This window comes from Python bivittatus, unplaced genomic scaffold, assembly GCF_059951505.1.
Source record: "Python bivittatus isolate LINGU-HERP-01145 unplaced genomic scaffold, Pbiv_v1 ctg000200_np1212, whole genome shotgun sequence".
Classification (NCBI taxonomy): Eukaryota; Metazoa; Chordata; class Lepidosauria; order Squamata; family Pythonidae; genus Python; species Python bivittatus.
The window spans coordinates 17,479,662-17,502,367 of record NW_028277040.1 but is presented as its reverse complement, the minus strand read 5'-3'; the positions used below and the strand labels follow the sequence as shown (position 1 = coordinate 17,502,367).

The window sequence follows — 22,706 nt, the reverse complement described above, 5'->3', positions numbered from 1 at the left end:
CAGATAACTGAACCAAATAGATACAATACAGTACATTGAATGATACATTCCAACCTATTGACTGTTTAACAATTAATATAATAGTCATGCATCCTTTTCTCTTGCTGAATCAAAGAGAAGAAATAGAAAGCGATATTTCAAGCAAATATAAAGCAAGGAGTCTATGACTGCAATGAGATAGAATATATTGGAACATGATGCTTGACCATACTTTAAAAGTACAAGCCCATTTCTGTAATGCAGTCATAAGATGATCTGAAATATTTGCTCTTGCTTTCAACCAACTCTACTTTGTTATTATTTCCATGGTTGCATATGCTCTACACCCCAAGGTTCTACAGCCCAAGCTAATTTCCACTCATCTGTATGGGAAGAGTTATATTTGCAGGTGCCTTAATTAGAGCACCTGCAACCATGGTAATGTCTTACTTGCTCTGCACCTTCTCCAAAGGAAAATCATACAGGTAGTCCTTGTTTAATTACTACCTGTATGTAGTAACTACCACTTGTTCAGTGACCATTCAAACTTACGACAGTGCTGAACAAGTGGTAGTTACAACCAGTCCACAGGGCTCTGGCTGTTGCAGCGTCCCCGTGGTCATACGATTGTGATTTCCGACATTCCCTGCCGGTTTCCCATAAGCAAAGTTAATGGGGAAGCCAGCAGGAAGTCGGAAGTCATGGCCACATGAGGTCCTTGCTTAATGACCTGTGTGATCCTCACTTAACAACAGCAACCAGAACGGCCAGAACTGCTGTCGCTAACCGGCGCGGTCATGTGACCTCGTGCTTTACAAACACGTTTAGCGATGGCAATTCCAGTCCCAATTGCCAACATAAGCCGAGGACTTACAGTGTGGTCAAGATTAGACAGAACTGCCCTTACTGAAATACTTGCAGGGAGATCAGAAATCACACTGTGCAGGATGGAGAACATTGGCTGCTATTTCACCCTTCATGCAAGTGATGCAAGGAAGGGAGACTGCCCATCCCATTCCTCCCCAAGCAATCCACCTATTCTGAGCCTTTCCCCAAGCAGGGAAATCATACTATGGACAAACCACTTCAAGAACCATCCAGTGGTTCCACAGAATCATTCCATATTTTCCTATGTAGGAGAAAACAGGAACTGATCATTCTCAGATGTATCTTGCATGACTCAAAGGATAAATGTCCAATGATGGATCTTAAATAGATGGTAGCACCTAACCGACCTTTGCTGATCTTGGAAATACGTAGGGCTGGCCCCAGTTAGAACTTGGGTGGGAACCACCTGGGAATTTCAAGGCTGTTACCTAGACTGAGAGGCAGAGGAAAAGGATTCAGAAGGCAGTGGCAAACCTCTTCTATAATGCTGCCAAGAAAACAGCATGGGCGGTGTCTCCAGGAATAAAGCTTGACTGAAAGGCATCTTTACCTTTGCTGGTGACGTAGTACTACCTTCCTCCATTAAGCCTTCCCCTCTATCCAGGCAGACTATATCCAGGCCATGAACAAGATCAAATTCCCCACCTCTCCTTTATCCAAACAAGCCAGGGTTTGTTCAGACTAATCATAGAGGAAAATAAGCTTGGTTTGACCCAATACTGCCCTAAAAGAAGAATAAACGCTTCTGAACCCTCATAGATATACTGGATGAATGAAGCTGAGGATATAATACCTGAGGCTTCATTTGGGTGTCGGGAATCAGATGGAACTGTTGCTATTCTGTGCTACCCAGTGCTGTGGCCAGATTGGCAGAGGTATTCCCCAGCGTTATGTTTCTGGGGGACTTTAATTTGCCTTCCTTGGGTGTAACATTGAAGGCAACTCAGGTGTTCATGGCTATCATACACCTAACCCAGATTATTCAGGGCCCAATTTATACTGGGGGGCAGACTTTAGACCTGGTTTTTCTCTTGGGGAAGTGGTAACATGATCTGGAAAGAGGGGATGTTACCATCAGCCCTTTGCCTAAGGACTGAATTTGAGGTCTAGGATACAGAAGCCAAAAACTTGCACAAATTAATTCTTTAACACTACATTATCAAGTGAATATATTTTTATATTTATATACTAGTGATTCAGCTACATTTTTTTTGAAAAACATATAATTTTTATTTTTAATTATTTTAGAATAAAAAAGAGCAAAGAAGCAAGCAAAAGGAGAAAAGAATAAACTAAAAAAGTTGATTTTTATTTATTTAATAAATAAATAATTTATTATTTTACTTTTATTTTTAATTCTCTATGTTGTCTTTGTTGTATTTTGAATGACCAAGTAATAAGTAAACATTAGTAACTTCAGTAACTCTTAAACTATTTTATCACTGATAAGAGTTTAAAACTAAAACTACAAAAAAATGACTATAACCTGGTTAACTTAAACCTAAAACTATAAAAAATATTAACTATGGCCTAGTTATTTTTATTGTAGAAAGCATTCAAAGATGTGAAAAATCATTATTTTAAATTAATATGTTTTAAATAGTCCACTGCTCTGTTTCATTTTAGAAGAATACATTCCTGTGTGATTGTCAATATGTGATTATCAAATTATTATACTATTGCAAAGAATCATTATTTAGTTTAATAAATCTGAAGTCCTTGTAATTTGCCAAATTCTCCTGCAGGAGGAGTGCTAGCTAATAAACCCAGCAGTGTTCTTTGAATTATTATTATTACATATCACAGAATTGTAATATATGGCATGTATTTAATGTCAACTTATCAATTTAAAAGGTTTAATTCATTTCCCTTATTAAAACTAGTAATGAATACATATTACCTGCTGCAGCAGATTAAACCAGTTGTATCTTATTTCTTTGTAATATAATGTAGTTATATATTCAATAAATATAATATTCAATACATTTAAATCACCAGGGAAAGCCAGTATCATATTTCCAAAATTAAAACACCTGAACAAAAACAGGTAAGGAGACTTTCACAGGACACCAATCCCATCTCTGATAAACAATATACTCTGTACAATAGGGAACGAGCTTGTGCAAATGGATCTCTGGATTGCCAGACTGCTTTCATACTATTGCTAATACCATCTCCTATCCAAAAATAAGCCTTAGAAAATTCAATAGGACATATTTTGTCACAGCCCTATCCACTCAAAAACAAATATCTCCAGTATTAGTGACTCATGCAACATACTAATGGATTAAACTGAAGTCTCTAAAGCGTCTTACCGATAACGTCAGTCATGATGTCAGCAACCTTGAAGAGGGGAGCAACTTGCTCATAATAAATCCGAGTAGCTTCTTTTTTATGGCTATTTGGATTGACAAATATTTTTAATGACTTTGGCCGACTTGGAAACCCTAAAAATCAACAAATGTCACAACATCTTTGATAACAGGAAGTATGGGTTCAATGTTAACACATGTGGATATATTTGCATTTTGAAATAGGACGACTTTCAGAGTTCTTCATAACCTTTGCGGGGGGTGGGGGGAGGGAACTGGCATGCTCATTACTTATATCCAACTCCAATATAATCCTGGAACAACTAGAGCGCTGACCCACTTGTGTGTTTATAGCTAACAATACCTACTATAAATGAGTCAGTCACCATCAAGAGCATTATGTGGTAGCTATAATAAAAAAGATTTTAGGTCATAGTTCAAACCTGAAAGAGGGAGAGTGATAAAGTGAGAAGAGAATATATTCTCCTGGGAGTATAAGAGGAAATGCCTCTCAGCAAGGATTTGATAATAGTACTCCTTCACAGTTGGTGCAGAGATTTGATACTACAATTTTCAGGATTTGCAGATTATGTATCATGCCACACAGAAGGAGCAGGTGCAAAAGAAATCTGCCCTTGATTAAAAGATAAAAAAGGGGCATGGGGGGAAAACATATGCAAAAATCAGAGTGATTTAATTCACATTTTAAATAAAATGTGAGGTTATTTTCCTATTTTGTTTTAAAAAATAAACTATTAATTATCTCAAAACTAATTTCATTCATCACATATTCTACTCTTATTTATTTCTAGTAGGACTTCACAAAAGCCAAAGGGCATTTGTTCTGAAGTACAAGAGTTACTTTCTGATTTAGCCATCCTAACCCCAGGAAAAAAAAAATCACACATTCATAGAAATAATGATATAAAGAAACAGTTCAATTTCTTTTTTACTATAATTATAATAGTATTATTACTGTTTAGCTAAAGTAAAATCGCTAGCATGAAAAACAAGTTGCCCAAGTAGAAATGTTCATTTCTTCACATTTTTAAAATGTTAACATTGTTGATCATGTACAATAAGTTCTGAGGAAGCAATCTTTCCCAGCTACAGCGCCCTCCAGATGTGCAGACTTTCACAGAATTCTCAGCAACAGCCACGCTGGCTGGGGAAGTCTAGGAGTTGACGCTCATACTTATCTAAAAGGAGCCAGACTGGGAAAGATTGTGACAGGGGTAAGCAATGAAATTGGCAGAGTTTCTTCTTCTATAAACAAATGTTGATACCTTCTGTCTTCCTAGTCTTCAAACATTTCTCTCAAAAGATACAATGCTAGATGTAGTAAACTATCCAGGTATAAATACCAGTTACTGTTCAGGTGATCCAAGGTTATATAATGTTCATCTTTTACTTTTATCAATTGCCTTAGTATTTTGCGAAGAAGTGAATTGATGAAGAAATTAAATCCAATACTGAAAGTAATACCGTGCATGTAGATGCTTTCCCTGTTGCTTATCTTAGATTCTATGTTGCTTTTTGCATGGTCACTACCTACACTTCTGTTCAATTCATTAATCTACTTTTTGAATATTTCTTAAAAGTATCACGACTGCACCCTTCTTCAATTTGGATGGATACGGTGAGAACTTATCCTAACTTGAGAACCTACCATAACCAAAAGAACTTAAGAAATTCTAGTTCAGTAAGTAATAAATTAATCAGAATAATGAGTTTCTTCTCTGAATATTTTGTCTACACACTATAACAGATTATTCCTTGGTCCTCTCATTTTTGTAAGGATGATGTGGTTGATGGTGCAGCAGGGTTCACTCTCTAAAGCCAAGGTAACAGACATTGATGGTTCAAGAATACAGGTTCCTTGGGGAGATCCATAGCTTGCCCTCTTCCTCCAGTATCCTCCTCTACTGATTGTATCATGTATTCTTCAGTCCTCTAAGGTTCTGGTGCTGTTGGCTATAATTCCATTTTGATTTACAAAGAAGGAACATTCCATGAATGTTAAATGCATTTTCTCTGTTTATTTCACAGAAAGTGGTTGATTCTAGAGGAGAATCCTGTGCCTCTTTTCTTCCACATATTATGTTTGTGTTGTCAATCTTCTGCATGTATTCATGCTTGTTAAGTGTGAATTGGTTTTACTCTTGAATGTTAATTTAGATTTTCCTATACAAAAGAGTCCAAGCCTCTGTTTAATTTATTGGTGCCCTTCCCTCAACCATTCAGCTTGGTCAGTTATTGCTTCCTCTCTTAAAATTCTAAAATTCCTAAAATCCAGATAGTCCGAAATCCTTAAGGCCTAGACATTTGTGTGACAAGCGGAAAGTATTTCTCAATCTACTGATAGATCTCAGGATAATTTGCTCTAAACAAGCAAAGATCTCTGATTTCCAATTAATTGACAGCTACAATAACATTCCTCCCATATATAAACTCTCTAAAATAGAACTCTGAAATGAAGAACACAGGATAATCAGGGACAGATTTGTTTTTGAAGAACTGGGAGCTCTATTTTATTTTGGGATCTTTCAGAATAAATTTTGGGAATGAGGATGAATTTTAAGTCTATACTTTTTGACAGGCTCCAACTGAAGAATCTGTTAATTTGTTCTAATTAAACCAAAACCAAATAGATTTTATAAGCCAAAACTGGCCATTTCAGATAAGCATTAACCGGTCAGACAGACTTGATTAAGCTTCTTCCAGTATTATGAAAAGCATACGGAGTTCCACTTTATTCCTTTATCTGCCATTCATACAGAATGACCTGTAGCAGGCAGGCTATTTTATCTATAGAAGTTGTCACACAATTAAAGACTCTAGAAAATCAAAGTTTACAATAAATTGAAGAGCCTTCATTAAAGAAAAAGAAGAGGCTCTCTGCAACAGTCAGTCACTCTCATTTATGGAGGGTGATACAATAGGTGAGGCTCTCGTGCTCATCCCTGCACTCTCTAAATGTGAGTAGATTGTCTCTTTCTTCACAACAAATAAAGTGGGTTGTAAATAACTTTTAAAAGTATATCTGAGGCAGAACCTAAATTTGGGATAAGCAAATGAGCAGGAAAGGACTAAGTGGGCTCAAATCAAATGGACATCAGGAACCATGCAGAAGAGTACTAGGTTGGGGACCTGAAGTCGTAACACAATAATCAGTGCATGGAGAGGGCAGAGGAGGGCTGCCCCTCTCATTTCTTGTGTAAGCTCCTTCAGTCATTGTGTTTAACAAGCTACCAGGAGGGCAAGGGAGTGCCAGCAAAGGATTATGCAGACACAAGGCTCATTCTTAGTCTGATCAATCATAACTCAGGCTGCTACCTCTGAACTTTAAAACCGCAAATACCTTATCAAAATATCAATAACCCCCTGAGCATTTCCTAATCATCTAACCTATTTTCCTCTTCCTCAGTTATATTATTCTGCTAACTTTTTAACAAACAATTTAATATGTTTAAATATTAAATGTTAAGTGTTTCAGCTCTCAGTGCAAACAGAGAGAAGCTACAGCTTTGGCACCATCAGAACCTACATTTTATTCAAGTTTCTCCCCTAAACTGAAGCAGTGCTTTTATAGAGAATAGCCAACTGTTCCTCTGCTGGTAACAAATGTGCTAATATGCACTAGTTTAAACTTGATCTTTCAGTGAGCGACTCAATGAACCATGAAAAGTAGGGGTTAATCAGGGTGTTCTGAAAACAAAGGCTCGCAGGGCAGCAGAGACGCTACCCTCAGACACACATCTGTGCTGCTTTCAGTATTTAGCTTTATGGCAGCAGGTTTATGTTTACAAAAGTTAGGAGCCTGAAATGATGTCACTGTCATATATATTATTAATATTTTATACCACAGGCAATAAGAAAATTGTTACATAGAGACAGTAATAATGACATGATAAACATTTTTCATGCTAACTAGAGATAAAACAGTTGATGTTACAACTGTTAATGTATAACATTAATGGGATAATTAAGCCTTCATGCATGAAGCTTTAGACACCCGTATTAAAGCTTGGTGTGGGAGGCATCTTGTAAAAGAGATTCAATAACACTCGCTTATATAAATAACCATTCCATCTTTTATTCTGAAAAGACCAACATATATTGCTAACATGTTTTGTTTTTAAAAATCAGATTTTGAAAGATAGGACAATTATACAGTTTCATCTTAGAAAACCTTATCACGGATAAATGGAAAGCACTGAAATTACCCTATTCTGGGTTTAATGTTAAATTTTATATCATTATTTCAAAAAACCAACAAATGTTATCCTTCATAATATTTTTAGAATATAGTGGTATCTGAGTGAACTGCAAAGCCTAGTTTTAATTTAAGAACTTTTAAAATTCTTAATGGAACTCATCAATGCACATGAGAATGAGGATTAAAGCAAAATCTATGAACATTAAATCATAATAAAGTTCAATATGATCACCTTTGACATGTTAAAACTTGTCATCTTAAAACAGACAAAAGAAATATTACCAAAGTAGACTTATTTATCACCAAAGGTATTACTGTTATCTCTGTATAGTATCAACTCTGGGGCATGGGCAAAACTACTTACATATGATGAATATTTAAGAAACTTTTTGAAAGAAACCTTTTCTGCAAGAAAGTAGTTGTGAGACACAACAGAATCCTTAATATCAGAATTTTTTAAAAATATATATTTTTATTCTGTTGTTACACTTTCAGAAAAGGTTCTTGAAACTGCCTTCAAAAGAACAATATTCAATTTTGGTTACAGAATTTTCATTTTTTTTACTTCTATGTTTTTTCGTACGAAACCAACATTTATAACAATCTGATTACACACAGATACAGTAACATGTATTTTTATAATCCCACTAGACGGGCATGCACATAATCTAAAATCTTTATAAACAATCAAATTAATAATCAGTCTTCGTTTGATACAAAAAGAGACATTGAAGGTCATGTAACATACCTATTTACCTAACTATCTATGATGCTATTTCAGTATTTCAGTACCTGAAATACCAAAAAATGAGGAACAAAAAGAAATTAATATAAAAAAGGAACTCAATAGATGAGAACACAATCCTGTGTATTAAAGCAGGATTAATAAGATTCGGCCACAGCACCAAATCACAAAACGCTATCAGGAAATGGGAGGAGTGATCAAGGATGCTGAAGAGCCTTTTGGTAGAACTCCCAGTCATGGAATTCCCTCTCCCTTAAGACTGTAGACCTAATCACTTAAATAAGGAGGCAAAAACATTTTAATTCTATCTGACTTTTAATAGTACATAATCTGAGGCCAATGGTTTTAACTCTGCTTTTTCATCTTAATACCATCTTAATTCTATTCCTAAATTTGCTTTTGGTTTTTAGATCAAAAGACAGCACAAAAATGTTGATTATAATTTTTCCAGGATATTGAGCTACTGTTGTCAAATATATATGGCATTACATATCTTCATTTACACTGGTAGTGGGAAACATTTGAGAAAGACAGTCATCCCGCAGAGTCATCCACAATTCCTTCACTTTTCAAGTATAGAAACAAAGAAACTGTCATGTTTCGTTGAAGAAATAGACCCTTGAAACAAACAATCAAACAAAAACCTCTTGATGGTGTTCTGGAAGACCCTGAAAACCTGGCTGTTCTCCCAAGCCTTGGGGTGGAGCAGATGGCACCCCCTTATTTGAGGTGTTGCCATATTTTGCACATGTATTGGTGTGTTGTCTGGATTCCCACCTTGTAATTATCTTTTTTTAATAATTATTTTTCTTCTATTTATTGTATTTTTGTTGTGCTCTTTTTTCTCTGAGCTGCCCAGAATCAGTTGGCATCAAGCAGCATAGAAATTGAACGGATGGATGGATGGGTAAATAAATAAATATGTCAGCATTGCACAAACGCAGTTGTAACAGCAAAGCAGAGTTAGTATAAGGATGACTTCACAGAAGCAATTTATTCATGGGAAACTTGATTTAGAAAATATTGCCCAAGTCAGGCATAATCTCCCTTATCATTTAAAAATAATATTTTTTTTTCTAAATAGAAGGGGGGGTTGCAATCAGCTTAAACTTTTTTAAAGTAGTTAAAAAGGTTAATTCTAAATCAGTAGCATAAAACAAATTAATTAATAACTAGAATAAATTCAAAAAGCTGCAACAGCACAGCAGCTAAATAGAATTCACTAAAAACCCACCATAGCAGTGTCAAAAACAACAGAATTATATCTAACTTTTTCCCCTGGGTTGGCAGGCCCTTTTTGTGAACATCCATTAAATGATAATCCATTACCAATAGGTAAACTATGATTACCAGCTTCACAGCAAGCCAAGATAGTTTGAACCAAAGGGACTGTGTGCAAGACAAAAGATTTGTGCATATATTGGGCTAATAAGATGCGGTATGACAATCTGAACATAGTCCATTATTGCTAAACTATCATTTATCATTATTGCTAAACTATAATCTAACACTATGGGAGGAGGCCACGGGCTTCTACCTCCTATCCTTCTAATATGGCTGCAAGGAGTCTGGAAGCTTTTCCACTGTTCATAGTTGTTCCTTCTGTTTAATCAGAGAACAATGAATCCTGGATGCAGCTTGCAGGCCCCTTTCCTAAGCTAATTGTTTCTGCCCAGCAGACTGGTACTGAAATTATGGAACAGCACTCCTAACTGATGGTAGTGCCTATTGGTTAGGCAGAAGGGGAGACATATGACAAGATCACAATTATTCCACTACATGCCTTCTCCTTCCAACTGCTGATCCATTTGCAAGCAGGAGTAGAGCTACATGTCCAGGGAAGAATAAGGATCTGATTATACTTGTGGGGTCAGAAACAGAGAGGTAGACAGAGGCACAGTAAGTCTTGAGAAGAAACTTTTTGGAACCAAGAAGAAGATGATGTCTGTGCCATGTTGGCTACCCCATCAGCTATGAACATGTCCACTGCCACAACTAATACTCCGTCATCGCTGCATATGACCTTTAGTGGAGTAAAAAGGTTGGTCACCCCTGGTTTAGGAAAACAAGCTAGGAACATAAGGCATGACCTGAAGATGATATAGTTTCACTCGATTCAGAAATAACGAGTAATGGCAATAATTGAAGTAGAAGGGAAGGCTTCTGATCTCCTGTTCAACACAGGGAAGAGAACAGAGGAAAGAGCTGAGGTTCACACATGCAAATTAGAGTTCAGTATTACATATGAACCAGAAAAACAAAACAAATTAGATTTAGCTAAAACAAAACCTTCATAATTTCACATTATGTATGTGAAAAAAGAGGTATACAAATACAAATAATAACAGTAATAATAATCATAACAACTATATCAACATGAATCAAATCAGAAAAAGGAGATATGTGGCTAAGAGAATCATTGGAATCCTAAGTATCTTTACCTGGACATAAACTCTTCTAAACTCAGTAGAAATTATTATTCAATAAAATGGTAAAGCTGCTGCTACATCTTTTATTGCAAAACTTTTTGGAAATATGAAAATAAAGTACTTACCCTTCAAAATTTCCTTCAAAGATCTATACCATAAATAACAATGGTCTTCACTTATGTTGCCTAGATTGATGGTGGCATCTTTAAGTTTATTGCCTTTTTTTAGACACACAAAAATAGCGATTCCTAATAATACGCCTTTTTCTTGCCCAGCAAAACGACGACGTTTCAGTTTTATGGAAAATACATCTTTCATTTCAACAAATTCTTCTTTATGCTGTAAACCAATACTGGAACCTCCTGCAGAAAAGGAAAAGAATAAATGCAGTTTAATCATATACAGTTCTCAGTATGTAAGTGCGAGAGAATGTTATGTATTTGCGCACGCACACACACACTAGAGTGCTCACTGGAAGCACTAGGCAGCTATATACTCTCATTGATGACACAAGCATGAGCTTACAAGAAGTAGTTACTGACAGACAATCCTGGTGAAATGATGTCCATCAGGTCATGAAGAATTGGAAGTGATTGTGAACAACAATAAAAACCACATCAATTCACGAATAGGTGCACCTAGCAGCTGGTGGAGTGATATAGCCAAGGGCCCACAGCCAACAAAATCATAGTAGGAAGGAAAGCATATTTTGAAAAATCTCCCAATTGCATAAAGTTTATAGAAACATTAAATATGTCTCTTGTGTTGTTTTGTACTGCTGTCACATCCAAAGAACCCAGTGATCTTGTCTGTCAGTATGCAAAAGAGGAGAACGCTGACTTTTTGAAATTCCAATTTAATTTGGTCTGGTCTTATGGAGACTACTACCTGGAAGTGATAGTTCTGCAGCTTTTCTGTACACAAGGAAATCACAGTGTTAGCCACAGTTTCAATGGAATGGTTACACAATGTTATGTCAAACAGTTATAAACAATTTTAATTAGAAGGAAATTGTGAAATTAAGTTCATCTGAAACAATGGAATTTCACCACTAAGTTCTCATTCAGTTAAAAAAACTTTTTAATTTTTATTAAAACTGGCTTATAAAATTATACTGCAAAGTTTTTTTCCCCATTCAAGAATTATCCATTCATTAGTATCATACAGATTATTGCTAGCTGTTTCAAAACATTAACTCTCCTCTCATATTACCTAGAAGGATACAGGGTACCATCTGTTCTTACAGGGGATTTAAGTATACATTAGATATCATGCTATTTATTTGATTCTGCTCCCACTTCCCATTGTATTTTTAAAATCAATTTAATTACAAGGAATAGTCTTTCCTGCTACGTTGTTTCATCACAAGAGCAGGGCACACACCTTCAAAAAGTAGGTTACACTTGTTAGGTTTTCTTCTCTTTTTAACCACACTTAACATTAAGAAAGGTCTTAGCAAAAACAGTACTACATAGCTCTTAAAAATATTACTGTAAGCCAAGAGCTTGTCTACATCAATTTTGGCACATCTGCCTGATGTAGAGCATAAACAGGATTAGAGGTGGATTTATCTGCTTGACACTAATTGTACTCACAGTTTCTGCACATGTCCACTTCTTCAAATACAATACAAAAATAAGGTTGGCTATGATATTAATTTCTATCTTCATGTGTTAAGCACTTTAGTTATCATATTCATAAGTAACTAAACCTTCCCAAATGATTTCAAATTTATAATTTTCTTTAATAACCAAACTTATCTTTGACACTTCCTCATATTTTACTTCTCTGAGACTTAAAAGGGGAAGGAGATATTTCTCATTCTCTTTCTTTTGCTTTTTTAAACTTGGGATGCAAATATTGGGCAGAAGGAAGGAAACTGGTCAGAAGACAACCATTTTAGGTGTTATCATCTGAACCAAATTATTATCTTCAAGAACTATGTATACAGAAAGACAAATTTTCTTTCTTCATGGTTTAATATATGCTGGAGCTGCCAGTGGAGAAGTTTAACTTCAGCCAACATGGCACAGAGACATCTTCTTCTTCATGGTTCCAAAAAGACCATACCAGTTGGCAAATCTTTACAAGTATGACCTCTGCCAGGCAACAGAAGAGTCAGTGGAACTACATGAATTCTCGTAAAATTATTAAGAGGGTTGTACTCCACACTTTTTGAGATTATGTGGGGAGGGGTATAGGAGACAAAAATACTTTTGAACTTACGTTCTCCAAGAACTACCTGTTCTTACAGAAGTGAACACAACATAAATAGAATACATAATCCAACGCAGTTTGTTGGTTGGCACTGTACTGTTTATAGTAGAGTGCTCAAACAAATGGGCATTCAATTGGGCCATCTATTGAAAGTAATGCCTTCCACTATATTGGGCAGTATATTTGGATACATGGAAAGATTTCAGGAACCTACAGAAACTTATTTATTAGCCAATTAATAACTGTTATTGTTAACAAGACACAAATTATAGTTACAGACAATTGGATTTTCTCCCCTACTTTGGATGACTAGAGAAATTTAAAACCAGATTTTCTATAAAAATAGATTCTGCAACTAGATACACATATACATATATGACTGCAGTTGGTAGAATTGAGGGCTGTAAGGTTCATAAAAGATTATGCCTTAGCAAAACTAAAACACGTATAAGGGGTTGTATTTTTTTCAATAGTTTTGCTCCTATTCCAGAAAAGTAATATGAAGACAAGTTTCATGTATAGATTGGCTTTCAGGAATGAATCTGGCTCTTTCAAAAAGTGTCTTGAACAAAATAATCAATTCTCCTACATTTACATTAAGAGCATTAAACAATAACCATATATTACTACTACTTTTAACCATGTCAGTTACTAGCTGATAGAGACATGAATGAGTTCAATGCCTTCCATTCATCCTCACATGATCTGATGATCATATCTGCCAGAGCTGAAAGTGTTATACAGGGCAAAGTATTAGTCTCTTAGATTTTGGATTTATACTTCCCTGCACCCTAAATCTGAATCACTAAGGATACAGGTAAAATAGAATCAGAACTAATCTACTGAAAGTTATAGGGATACACATTTTAGAATTATGTCTGCATTCATGTATAGCTTTAAATCCTATAGAATTTAGCTTTTTTGCTACATTATAGAAAAATCTTACAATACAAAGTTTTTAGATTCATACGTTTATTTACTTATAGTTTTTAGTTGTCAGATTGCTATTTCACACATATTTTATGAAAAATACTTTTTAGGTTAACAACACCTAGTATTATAGGTAAAACATTAATTACAGAATTAATTTTGTATTCTTTCATGCTTTATCCTGTTTAAAGATTTAAATAAACTGACTGATGAATTTTTTAATATCTGAAACCTGTAAATTCACACTTACATACAAATCAAATGCATCAAATAATGTCAAACATTTTCTAGAGAAATCTGATAACAATATCCATCTAAAGCAAACCTCCCTGACATTCAGAGCAAGAAAATGCAGTACTAATATCATTCAGAATCCAGAGTAATTTCTTGTGTTCAGAAGAATGAATATTTCCTTTCAAATTATCTTCTATACAGGTCGTCCCAGGTTAAGAATGTCCAACTTACAGACAGCTCATACTTACGAATGGGCCGCCTATTACTAAAAATGGCAGTGTTTTCCTTCCTTGAGCCGACAAACCGCTGAAGTTGTGCAATGTTTTCATGAACCACTCAAGGCATGTGTTTTTAATATACAGCCTGTTTTCAGCAGTTCATGAAAACATTGTGTGGCTTCAGTGATTTGTTGGCTCGAGGAAAGAGAACGCCATTCGCCATTTTTAGTAATAGACAGTCCATTTGTAAGTACAAGTTCTGACTTACATACAAATTCAAGTTAAAGACAAACTTAGGAACAGAACTCGTTCTTAACCTGGGGACTACAGAAACAACTGTTACTGGTGGAACTCCTGCAGAATCTAATGATCGATGCTTCAAAACATTCAAACTATGCATCATTAAAAGTAAACTAAGCAAAGATACTTATTTACTGACTGTGCACATTACTTGGTATCTCCTAATTCTGTGACAGACTTGATAAAAGAAAGCTAATGCCACCATTTCTATCCTAGAATGTAAGCTGTGTTACATACATCTAGAAAATAAAGGTATATATGCATGAACATGCAATTAATGATACATACACTTGGGTTTAGTGTTAGAGGTGAGGTGCAGGAGAATTTGTTTTTTATACAAGACCTTTACCCTTCTTGAGTCATGCACAATTTATGAAGTTAATTTTTAAAAATTATATCCCATACAGCACTGCATGCCTCATACTACAATATGATGTGTACTACTATTACTCAGGCAACAAAAAGACTTCCAGTTCAAATTTTGTATTCTTTCCCCACAGTGTTCCATGTTACGTCCCACTGCAAGATACTTGTAATATTACAAAAATGTCATAGAATAAGGTCAAGAATCATAAGTTCTTGGATCAGAAATATAACCTTAAAAACTGAAAACCTGATAAAAGATATATAAGATGCTGTATAAATGAAAATTCATTAATAATAATTAAAAAAATGTAAACTCAACACTCAATTACATTCACCTATGTGTCTGAAAAAGAAAAGTGAATAATATACATGTCAGCTGCATACAAAGTAAGGTTAATCTTGTTTCATTTTCACTGTGCAGCTTTCATCCAAAGTAACTGTAATAGAAATTACAATTTTCTATTAAGTCTTGTGTCTTATTCATATCATCTGCCCTAAAGAAATGCACACACACCAACAACCGAACATTCAAAATTCTACAGGTAGTCCTTGTTTAGCAACTGCCTTGGTTAGCTACCATTCACAGTTATGATAGTAATGAAAAAGTAACTTTACGACCAATCCTTGCATTTATAACCTTTGCAGGTCTGAAAAGCAAAGGAAAGCTGTAGTAAAATCATAAGCACAATCGTAGTGTCATTTAGTGACCACTTCACTTAACAACCGAGTTTCTGGTCTCTAAATGAGGACTACCTGTACTTGGCAAAGCAAGGCAAAAAAATATTTCATATCTTGCTCACAAGCAGTCCAGGTCCCTTGCACAATCTTGCTTTCACTGTCAGCAGGTAGAAAGTCCAGCCAACTGTTGCAAATATCAAGGTATGCTCCCTCCAGAGGGAGTTCAGACATATTTCTATTGCTGACTGATGTGGCAAAAGAGACTTGGTTTAGTACATACAGCACATTGGGAGATCATGAAGTAGGACAGCTGACAGTCCTCAAGAATCAGCATAGTTACATTTATGACTGCAGACCAGCTTACTCAGCTCCTCCATTTTTCCATCATCTCACAGCTTCTTATTAAGCAGGACTTCCCTGTCCTTTCTGTTAACTTCTAACAAGGACATGGCTTTATCTTGCCTATTAACAGCAGTTCTCCATCTGTGTATGAACATTAGAAGCAAGCCCATAATCATTAACACAACCATTTCAGAAAACTAAAAAAAACAAACAAAATACGCATTTGTTATAACCCATCATTTCTTTTCCAGTATTTCTTTTCATATTTTACATAATACTGTTTTACAAAAATATCAGCATAACCACAATATATCACAGTCAACAAATAACAAAAATGTATTCCTTGCATCAGTAATTATATCATTTCATCAATTATTTCACTGAAAAATCACTGTTTCCATGATACACACTACTAGATAGAATATAACATCTGTTGTTTCAGAGATTAAAAGGTCTGCAAAGCAACCTAAGCATACTTTCTTTTACACCACAGATGCTATCACCACTTACTGAACATAGCAAACTAATTTTAACTCCACCATTAAAAAATGCATTATCAATTTCCATTTTAAAATTCTTAAAATAATATGTTGGCATAACTACACATGTATCTGTAAGCATGGAAGTAACTTTTTAAAATCAGGGTTTTTCCTTTTTTAAAAAATAACCAAAATAAGTTAGCATGTTTACATATAATACTGTATTAAACAGTACATAAAGGCATGAATTTTGAAATTTATTGGGACTCAGAAATAAGAAATCATACTTGTACACTGCATAATTGTGCTAATTATCATGGTATGTTTCTACAAGTTTAGATTTCCTCAAAATCTCCACCCTCAGAATATCAAGTACTAGCTGTTGTAAAAAACTATCAGGGCCTCAGTGCCAGCGGTAAATCTGTTTGCACTGAAGTATTGCATTAACACAGAATAATTTTTCTGATTGTAACACTAGAGTCTGATCCAATTACTATTGGTATCCCTTATTTTTTATAGCTATTTTTTGAAATATTTTTATTATGGTTTGGGGGATTTTAAGAATGTTTATAGATCTGAACAGTTATCTTAAAAATGGAAAAAATTAAGTATAATATTCTCTTTCCATCAGAGTTGTGTACACTCCAGAAACTATTTAGAAGAAATACTTCAGATGACCTCTCTCTATTCATTAAAGCAGCCCAACATCAGGTTTCTATGCAAGCTTGAAAACAATTGATACTGCTTTAAGAGTTCCATTAACTTTAATGGCTCAGCTTCTTAAAGCAGCTGTATCCATTTTAGGCTTACATAGAAGTTCTTCAAACTATGAACTAGTTTAAGGAACAGCAGGGAGGCCCTATGCTCACACAAGGTCTGAAGAGCTTCTTCCTAATTGTTTCTGAAGTGTGCACAGTCCTAATTTCTGATATTTTGGATCATTTTCAATTTAAAAAAACCTGAATGTTTAAATATTAAACATGCAAACGTTACCTTTCTTTAGGGTTAGTAAAATTTATACCATTAAAAAAATCTTATTAAGGGAAATTCCAGAACTAAATTCCATTTAAAGGGCAGAAGAGAATTTCCCCATTTTTCCCCTTTCTCCATGGCCTCTGCATCTTCAGGAGATATGCTCCCAGATATCAGAACTCCTTGGAATTGGATGGCACATGGCACAGGAGGCTGGAAATGGAGGGAATTGACAGTGGAAAGACAGCCTTTTAGGATTCTGTGAAGCCACCCCCCAAAAAAATGTTCACTGAGAACAGTGCTTCCCTACTTTCTCGCATCTTATATCAATGTCGTTTTTTCTCCATCTGAAAAAAACATGATACAATTTTCCCCCCAAAACAAAAACCAGCACCACTATGCTGACATTAAAATGACAATAGTATGCTATTATTAAATATATATTACTGATTGTTTGCATCTAGTCCTATAAACGTATCCTCAGTTTCCATTAAACTAAATTTAAAGTCTAGACATAATATATTTATGTTTAAACATTTATATCAATCTAAATTCTATAAACTTTCTTTTCTTTTTTGTCAGATTGCCCAGTTCATATATTTTTTGTTGTTGGAATTGGGAGGTGTCTAGTCTAATCCTAGCTAGAGAATTTAGAGAATAAAATTCAGATTATGTAACCTAGCTTACATAAATGTAAACAGAACATTTTGAAGCAATATGTTAAGCATTTTTTTAAAGGAAAAGAAATGACTTCTACATCACAGAAGAAAGAAGTTATCAGTGGGAATGACCACTTGCACTTAAAAAACATGTGATTTGTCTTTTTCAGGACAACTTGAATCAGTTTATGACATTAATACTTCATAAATACAAGAGATCTGTGATACTTACCATTCTTTAATGATTTTAGAATACCGAATTTATGCTATACAGTAGTTGGTGTTTTCTTTTTCTCAACTTATTTTTTTGTACAGGTAGTTTATTTAGGAAATCAGCTAGTAGGCAGAAAATAGTTTCTGTACGTGGCTTGCCCTTCTTGAACTTTGTTCTATCTGATCTACTCTCTATGTATTCCAATTTCAGAATTTGGATGGGAATATAAATACCTGGTTCTCAGCATCCTCAGGATCAAGAAATCTGCTTGGAAGAATGCAGTTAAATAAGTATGAAACTAAATGTAACTATATAATTTTAATTCTAAGTGGTAAAATAAAATATTTTAAATATGCCTGTTTTATAAGTGATTTAAATAGTTCACAGAATTCAATAATCTACTGATAGACAATTAGGGACAATATATTCATCCCCTCCCCCCAAAAGAAACTCATACAAGAAGTATATGATACTAAACCCTTTGCAGATCTGTAGCTATCATTAACCAAAAGGTCAAATTCTAAAAGGAAGCAGCAGATACCACCACAAAAGTGACAGATGTTCTTTGAGTTCATCTGGACAAAACATAAGCATATGTGAAAGAAATCCAATACTATCATAAAATCAGCTGGTGTCTAACATAATAGCAGACCCTTATGGTAGAGGGATAATGTATGTATCAAACACATAATGTAACGTATCGTTTCAACAGAACATTTTCATAAGAACATAAAAATAATTAAAAAGATTACCAGAGTTTGTTCATGAAAAGCTAATTCATAAAAAGTACAGCACATTTTAAAGTATGTAACCTATGTTTCACAGAATTCACATTTTTCTGTAAATACTACACTGATTAAAGTTGCAATATTAATAAAAATAGAACATAAATTAATTCACCTAAGATTTGCTACACTGAACAAGTCAACAAGCAAAGATAACTGTCATTTTATTCCTATTTTAATTTTCCCAATATATACAAAAAGGAGGGGTTTTTTTACATTTCAATGTTTTGGGTAAAACACTACTACATGTAAAACAACTACAAAGCAATGATAACTAGGGACAAATTTTAAATACCTTAACATTCTAGTGTATCCTTAATGTGAAAAACCTTATATCCATGACAATAAATGTTCTGCTAGCTATTACTTTTAAAATTTGAATGTACAAGTTGCACTTTATATTTTGATAATGTTTTCTTCATCAGGAATAATGGAGGGGAAAGCTCACATCATGCAAATGAAAGTCCACTCATGTGACAGGAATTCTAATAGAACCTTGATAACACAAGATTGGATTGCATGGAGACTTCCTTCAATACACAGCTCCATTCTTTTACTTTGCATAGGACTCACAGACACTCCATTGTTAAGGGTGGAGCTAGTAGTTAAGAGCCTGGTTTGTTTTGAGTTCACCAACTCCCTAAACTCCTGACTCTGCCTGAGGGCATCATGTGGATTATCTCTCTGGTACTCTATTATCCCTGCAGAGTAACGTGGCACTTTCCCATAATGACCACTCTGTTACCTATCTGTTTTATGAAGGCATATTCTGGGAATTAGCCAGGTTATCAAATTACTGATTCCCCCCCACCCCCGGGTACCATGCTACTAAGAAAATAGCCACGAACTCTGGTCCAAACTGAAAGAAGGTGCCATGATGTCTTTTTTTCTTCTTCTTTTTCAACAGGAATTTTATTGTATTTGTTTAAAATATACTGTTGTTTTATTCACCTCCCAGCATTCATTGGGAACTAGGTGGCCTAGAAGTGCTGTAAAATAAATAAACCAGACCCTGTTGAAAAGCTCCAAGTCATGGGAGGTGATGAGGGACTGCGTTCTCCTACTCAGGGAGAAAACACTACATTTCATGATCAGCCCCAGCCACACCCCGACCTTGGCATTAAGGAAGATACTAACTAGAAGGGGCTAGGAATAGTATGATTTGCATAAACCTCGCCTACTACAGCAAATACAAGGGGCGCCTATTCCCCCTCCAGAAAAACGGAGCAAATCCTTTTTCTTTCAATCACTAGTGTGCCATCCTTACTAATTTTTTTAAGGTTTGGGCAGGGCTAAGATAAAGAAAAAGAAGCTCAACTGGAAAGATGAAAAGAGAAATGTCAGCCCGTTTTTTTATCGTTAGAGTAAAATGTTCCTTTGCCTGTTGGTTGGACTACTGAATGATTGGAGTTGCACTTTAGACACGACTGCAAGACTCAATTGACTAAACTAATTTAACTCAATCCAAGATTCTTTCAAAATGGCACTTTCTAGCCTTACTACGGAAAGGCACACCTGAAAGGCACACATCTGCTTCAAAGGTTTTTTTTTCCTTTTCGCAGTGAAAAAAAAAAGGCAAAAGAGCTCGCAACTTAAATATAAAGATGCCTGTATTTCCCCTAAACTTCCGCATTAGAAGCAGGGAGATCGTTACCTAAAAGCGCAGTTTGAAAGCGCGCATTCATACACACACACCTTAGCCGGTATAGAAGAGAGAGGAGGAGGAGGAAAAGCCGAGATTCTCGCTCCTCACACCTGCTACCCAGTGCTACATTCCGATCTAGGTAACTCGTCACCGGGTACACGTGATCTTCAAAGTTAACAAAACTTTTCTTCAGTTTTGCCGCTTCTTTCGCCGCCCACGCCACACCTTCACCGGCCTCCCCGTTTGCACGGCAGCGCGCGGGGAGAAGGAGCTGGCGCTTCTAAGGCGGGGGAAGGGAGCGTAAATTTCATTAAAATCGCCGGCCTCCGGGTACGGCTGCGGATCGTATCCTACGTGCGGCTAAATCTGTGCGCCGGAGTTCCGTCCCAGCTGGGGAAGAAACGGGTCGAGGGGGGAGGAGAGGCGGGGGACCGCACACTTTCTCTCGCGCACACGCTGACACAGAGACGCAGCCCTCACCTACGGGGCTCTCTGGCTTGATAGGGCTCCAGCTGAGCCGCTGGGCGCGGAGCACCACGTCGCAGCTCTTCTTCTCGATCTCGAAAATGCCCCTGAGGAGCGGGTGGTCGACTTCGTCCCCCATCGCTGCCGCGTCGCTCACTTGGGCGCTTCTCCCCGGGGGGGGCTCCCCTTTTTCTTCTCCGCTAGAGTAGCCGGGGTTCGCGTGGCCAGAGACCTCCGGGGGGCTCTCGGCCCACGCTATTCTCCTGGGCCTGTGCATTTGGGGCACCTCACCCGCCCCCTTCGAACAAAGGAGAAAGGCAGAATAGCCCGGCAGAGCGTCGCGGCCGCTACCAAGGGAGCGAGCTGCTCTCCTCCTCCTCCTCCTCCCCCCGAAGGGGGATGGGAGCCGAATTAGAGGCCTAATGCGCGTTCGTGGGCTGAGTGCCTGGGTAGGCGCGCGACCGCCGCCCGAGCCTCGCAAAGCAGGGAGGGAAAGTTCTCTGGCGCTTGCAAAGTGGGGAAAGGCGCTGGGCGCGAGATTCGGAATGGCAGTGATTACTCCTCCAAAAAAAAAAAAAAATCTGATAGGCTTCTGAGGGCCGGAGGAAGGAATGAAACCAAATGTCAGCAAAACGAGGAGTAAAACGAGGAGTCCTAAGTTTGAATGATTGCTGAATGAGTGGTCATTAACAACGACAACAACAATTTATTTTTACTGTTTTTACCGTTTGATTTTAATTGTGAGCCACCAAGAGTCACCCTCTGGGGAGATGGGCGGTGTATAAATTTAATAAATAAATAAATAAAAGCTCATTTTGTGGCAATGTCACCGGTGAAAAGAGGGACAAAAGGGCAACGTTGCTCTTCTCAGGCTGCCAACCAAAGCTCGTTGTCTTTGGAAGAAATTGTGCTGAGACTTTTTTCTGAGTAAATGTGGAAAGCTGGTGTTGGGTAGGGCTTGCAAGGCAGTTGAGCCCATGAGGGTACACAGGTGAGGATCTGCAAACACTGTGCTCTGGATTTCATCTGTAGTCCTCTGTTAACTATGGTAACTAGGACCAGAATTCCCACTGCTAAGCAATGTGATCGTAAAGTGCAGTGTCACATGACTGTGCTGTTTAGCAACCATAGTTCCAGCACGTCCAGTTGCTGTCGTTAAGCAAATCCTGCTCTGTTGTTAAGCGTGATGTCATGTGGTCACCATTTGCGACCTCCTGCTGGCTTCCCCATTGACTTTGCTTGTTGGAAGCTGGCAGGGAAAGTTGGAAATGGCGATCGCATGACTGCAGGACACTGTGGCATAATTGTGAGCTAGTCACAGAGTGCCTGGATTGCAATCACTTGACTGCGGGGATGCTGCAACAGCTGGAACTTTGAGGACCAGTCGTAAGTATCGCTCGTTCAGTGCGGTCCTCGTAAGTTTGAATGCTGAATGAGTGGTCATTAAGCAAGGACCACCTGTACTGTATTCAAATTCAGTCAGGTTGTTTGCTCTTTAGTTTAAACTAAGACTGTGGAGTCCTTGGTGCTCTCTGAACTTGGTGGTTTGCTTGCAGATGTTTCATTACCCAACTAGGTAACATCATCAGTGCTAGCGAGCACATGCATGAACACCAACTAGCAGTCAGAA

General features: G+C 36.7%; 1 protein-coding gene across 2 annotated transcripts in view; it reads right to left on the bottom strand.

Annotated features, from left to right (window-relative positions):
- The window catches only part of CERKL (CERK like autophagy regulator), a 40,298-nt gene extending 18,757 nt beyond the window's left edge, over positions 1–21,541 (bottom strand). The window contains exons 1-3 of one of the 2 annotated variants that reach the window (XM_088135743.1): positions 21,092–21,541; positions 10,698–10,934; positions 3,183–3,314 (exon numbers count right to left, since the gene is read on the bottom strand). In XM_088135743.1, coding sequence (XP_087991869.1) covers positions 3,183–3,314; positions 10,698–10,934; positions 21,092–21,353 — 631 coding nt within the window. In that variant the 5' untranslated portion in view covers positions 21,354–21,541. Of the gene's footprint in view, positions 1–3,182; positions 3,315–10,697; positions 10,935–20,661; positions 20,854–21,091 lie in introns of those variants that run through there. The other variant, XM_088135744.1, reaches the window with a different exon arrangement.
- Positions 21,542–22,706: the final 1,165 nt, after the last annotated feature.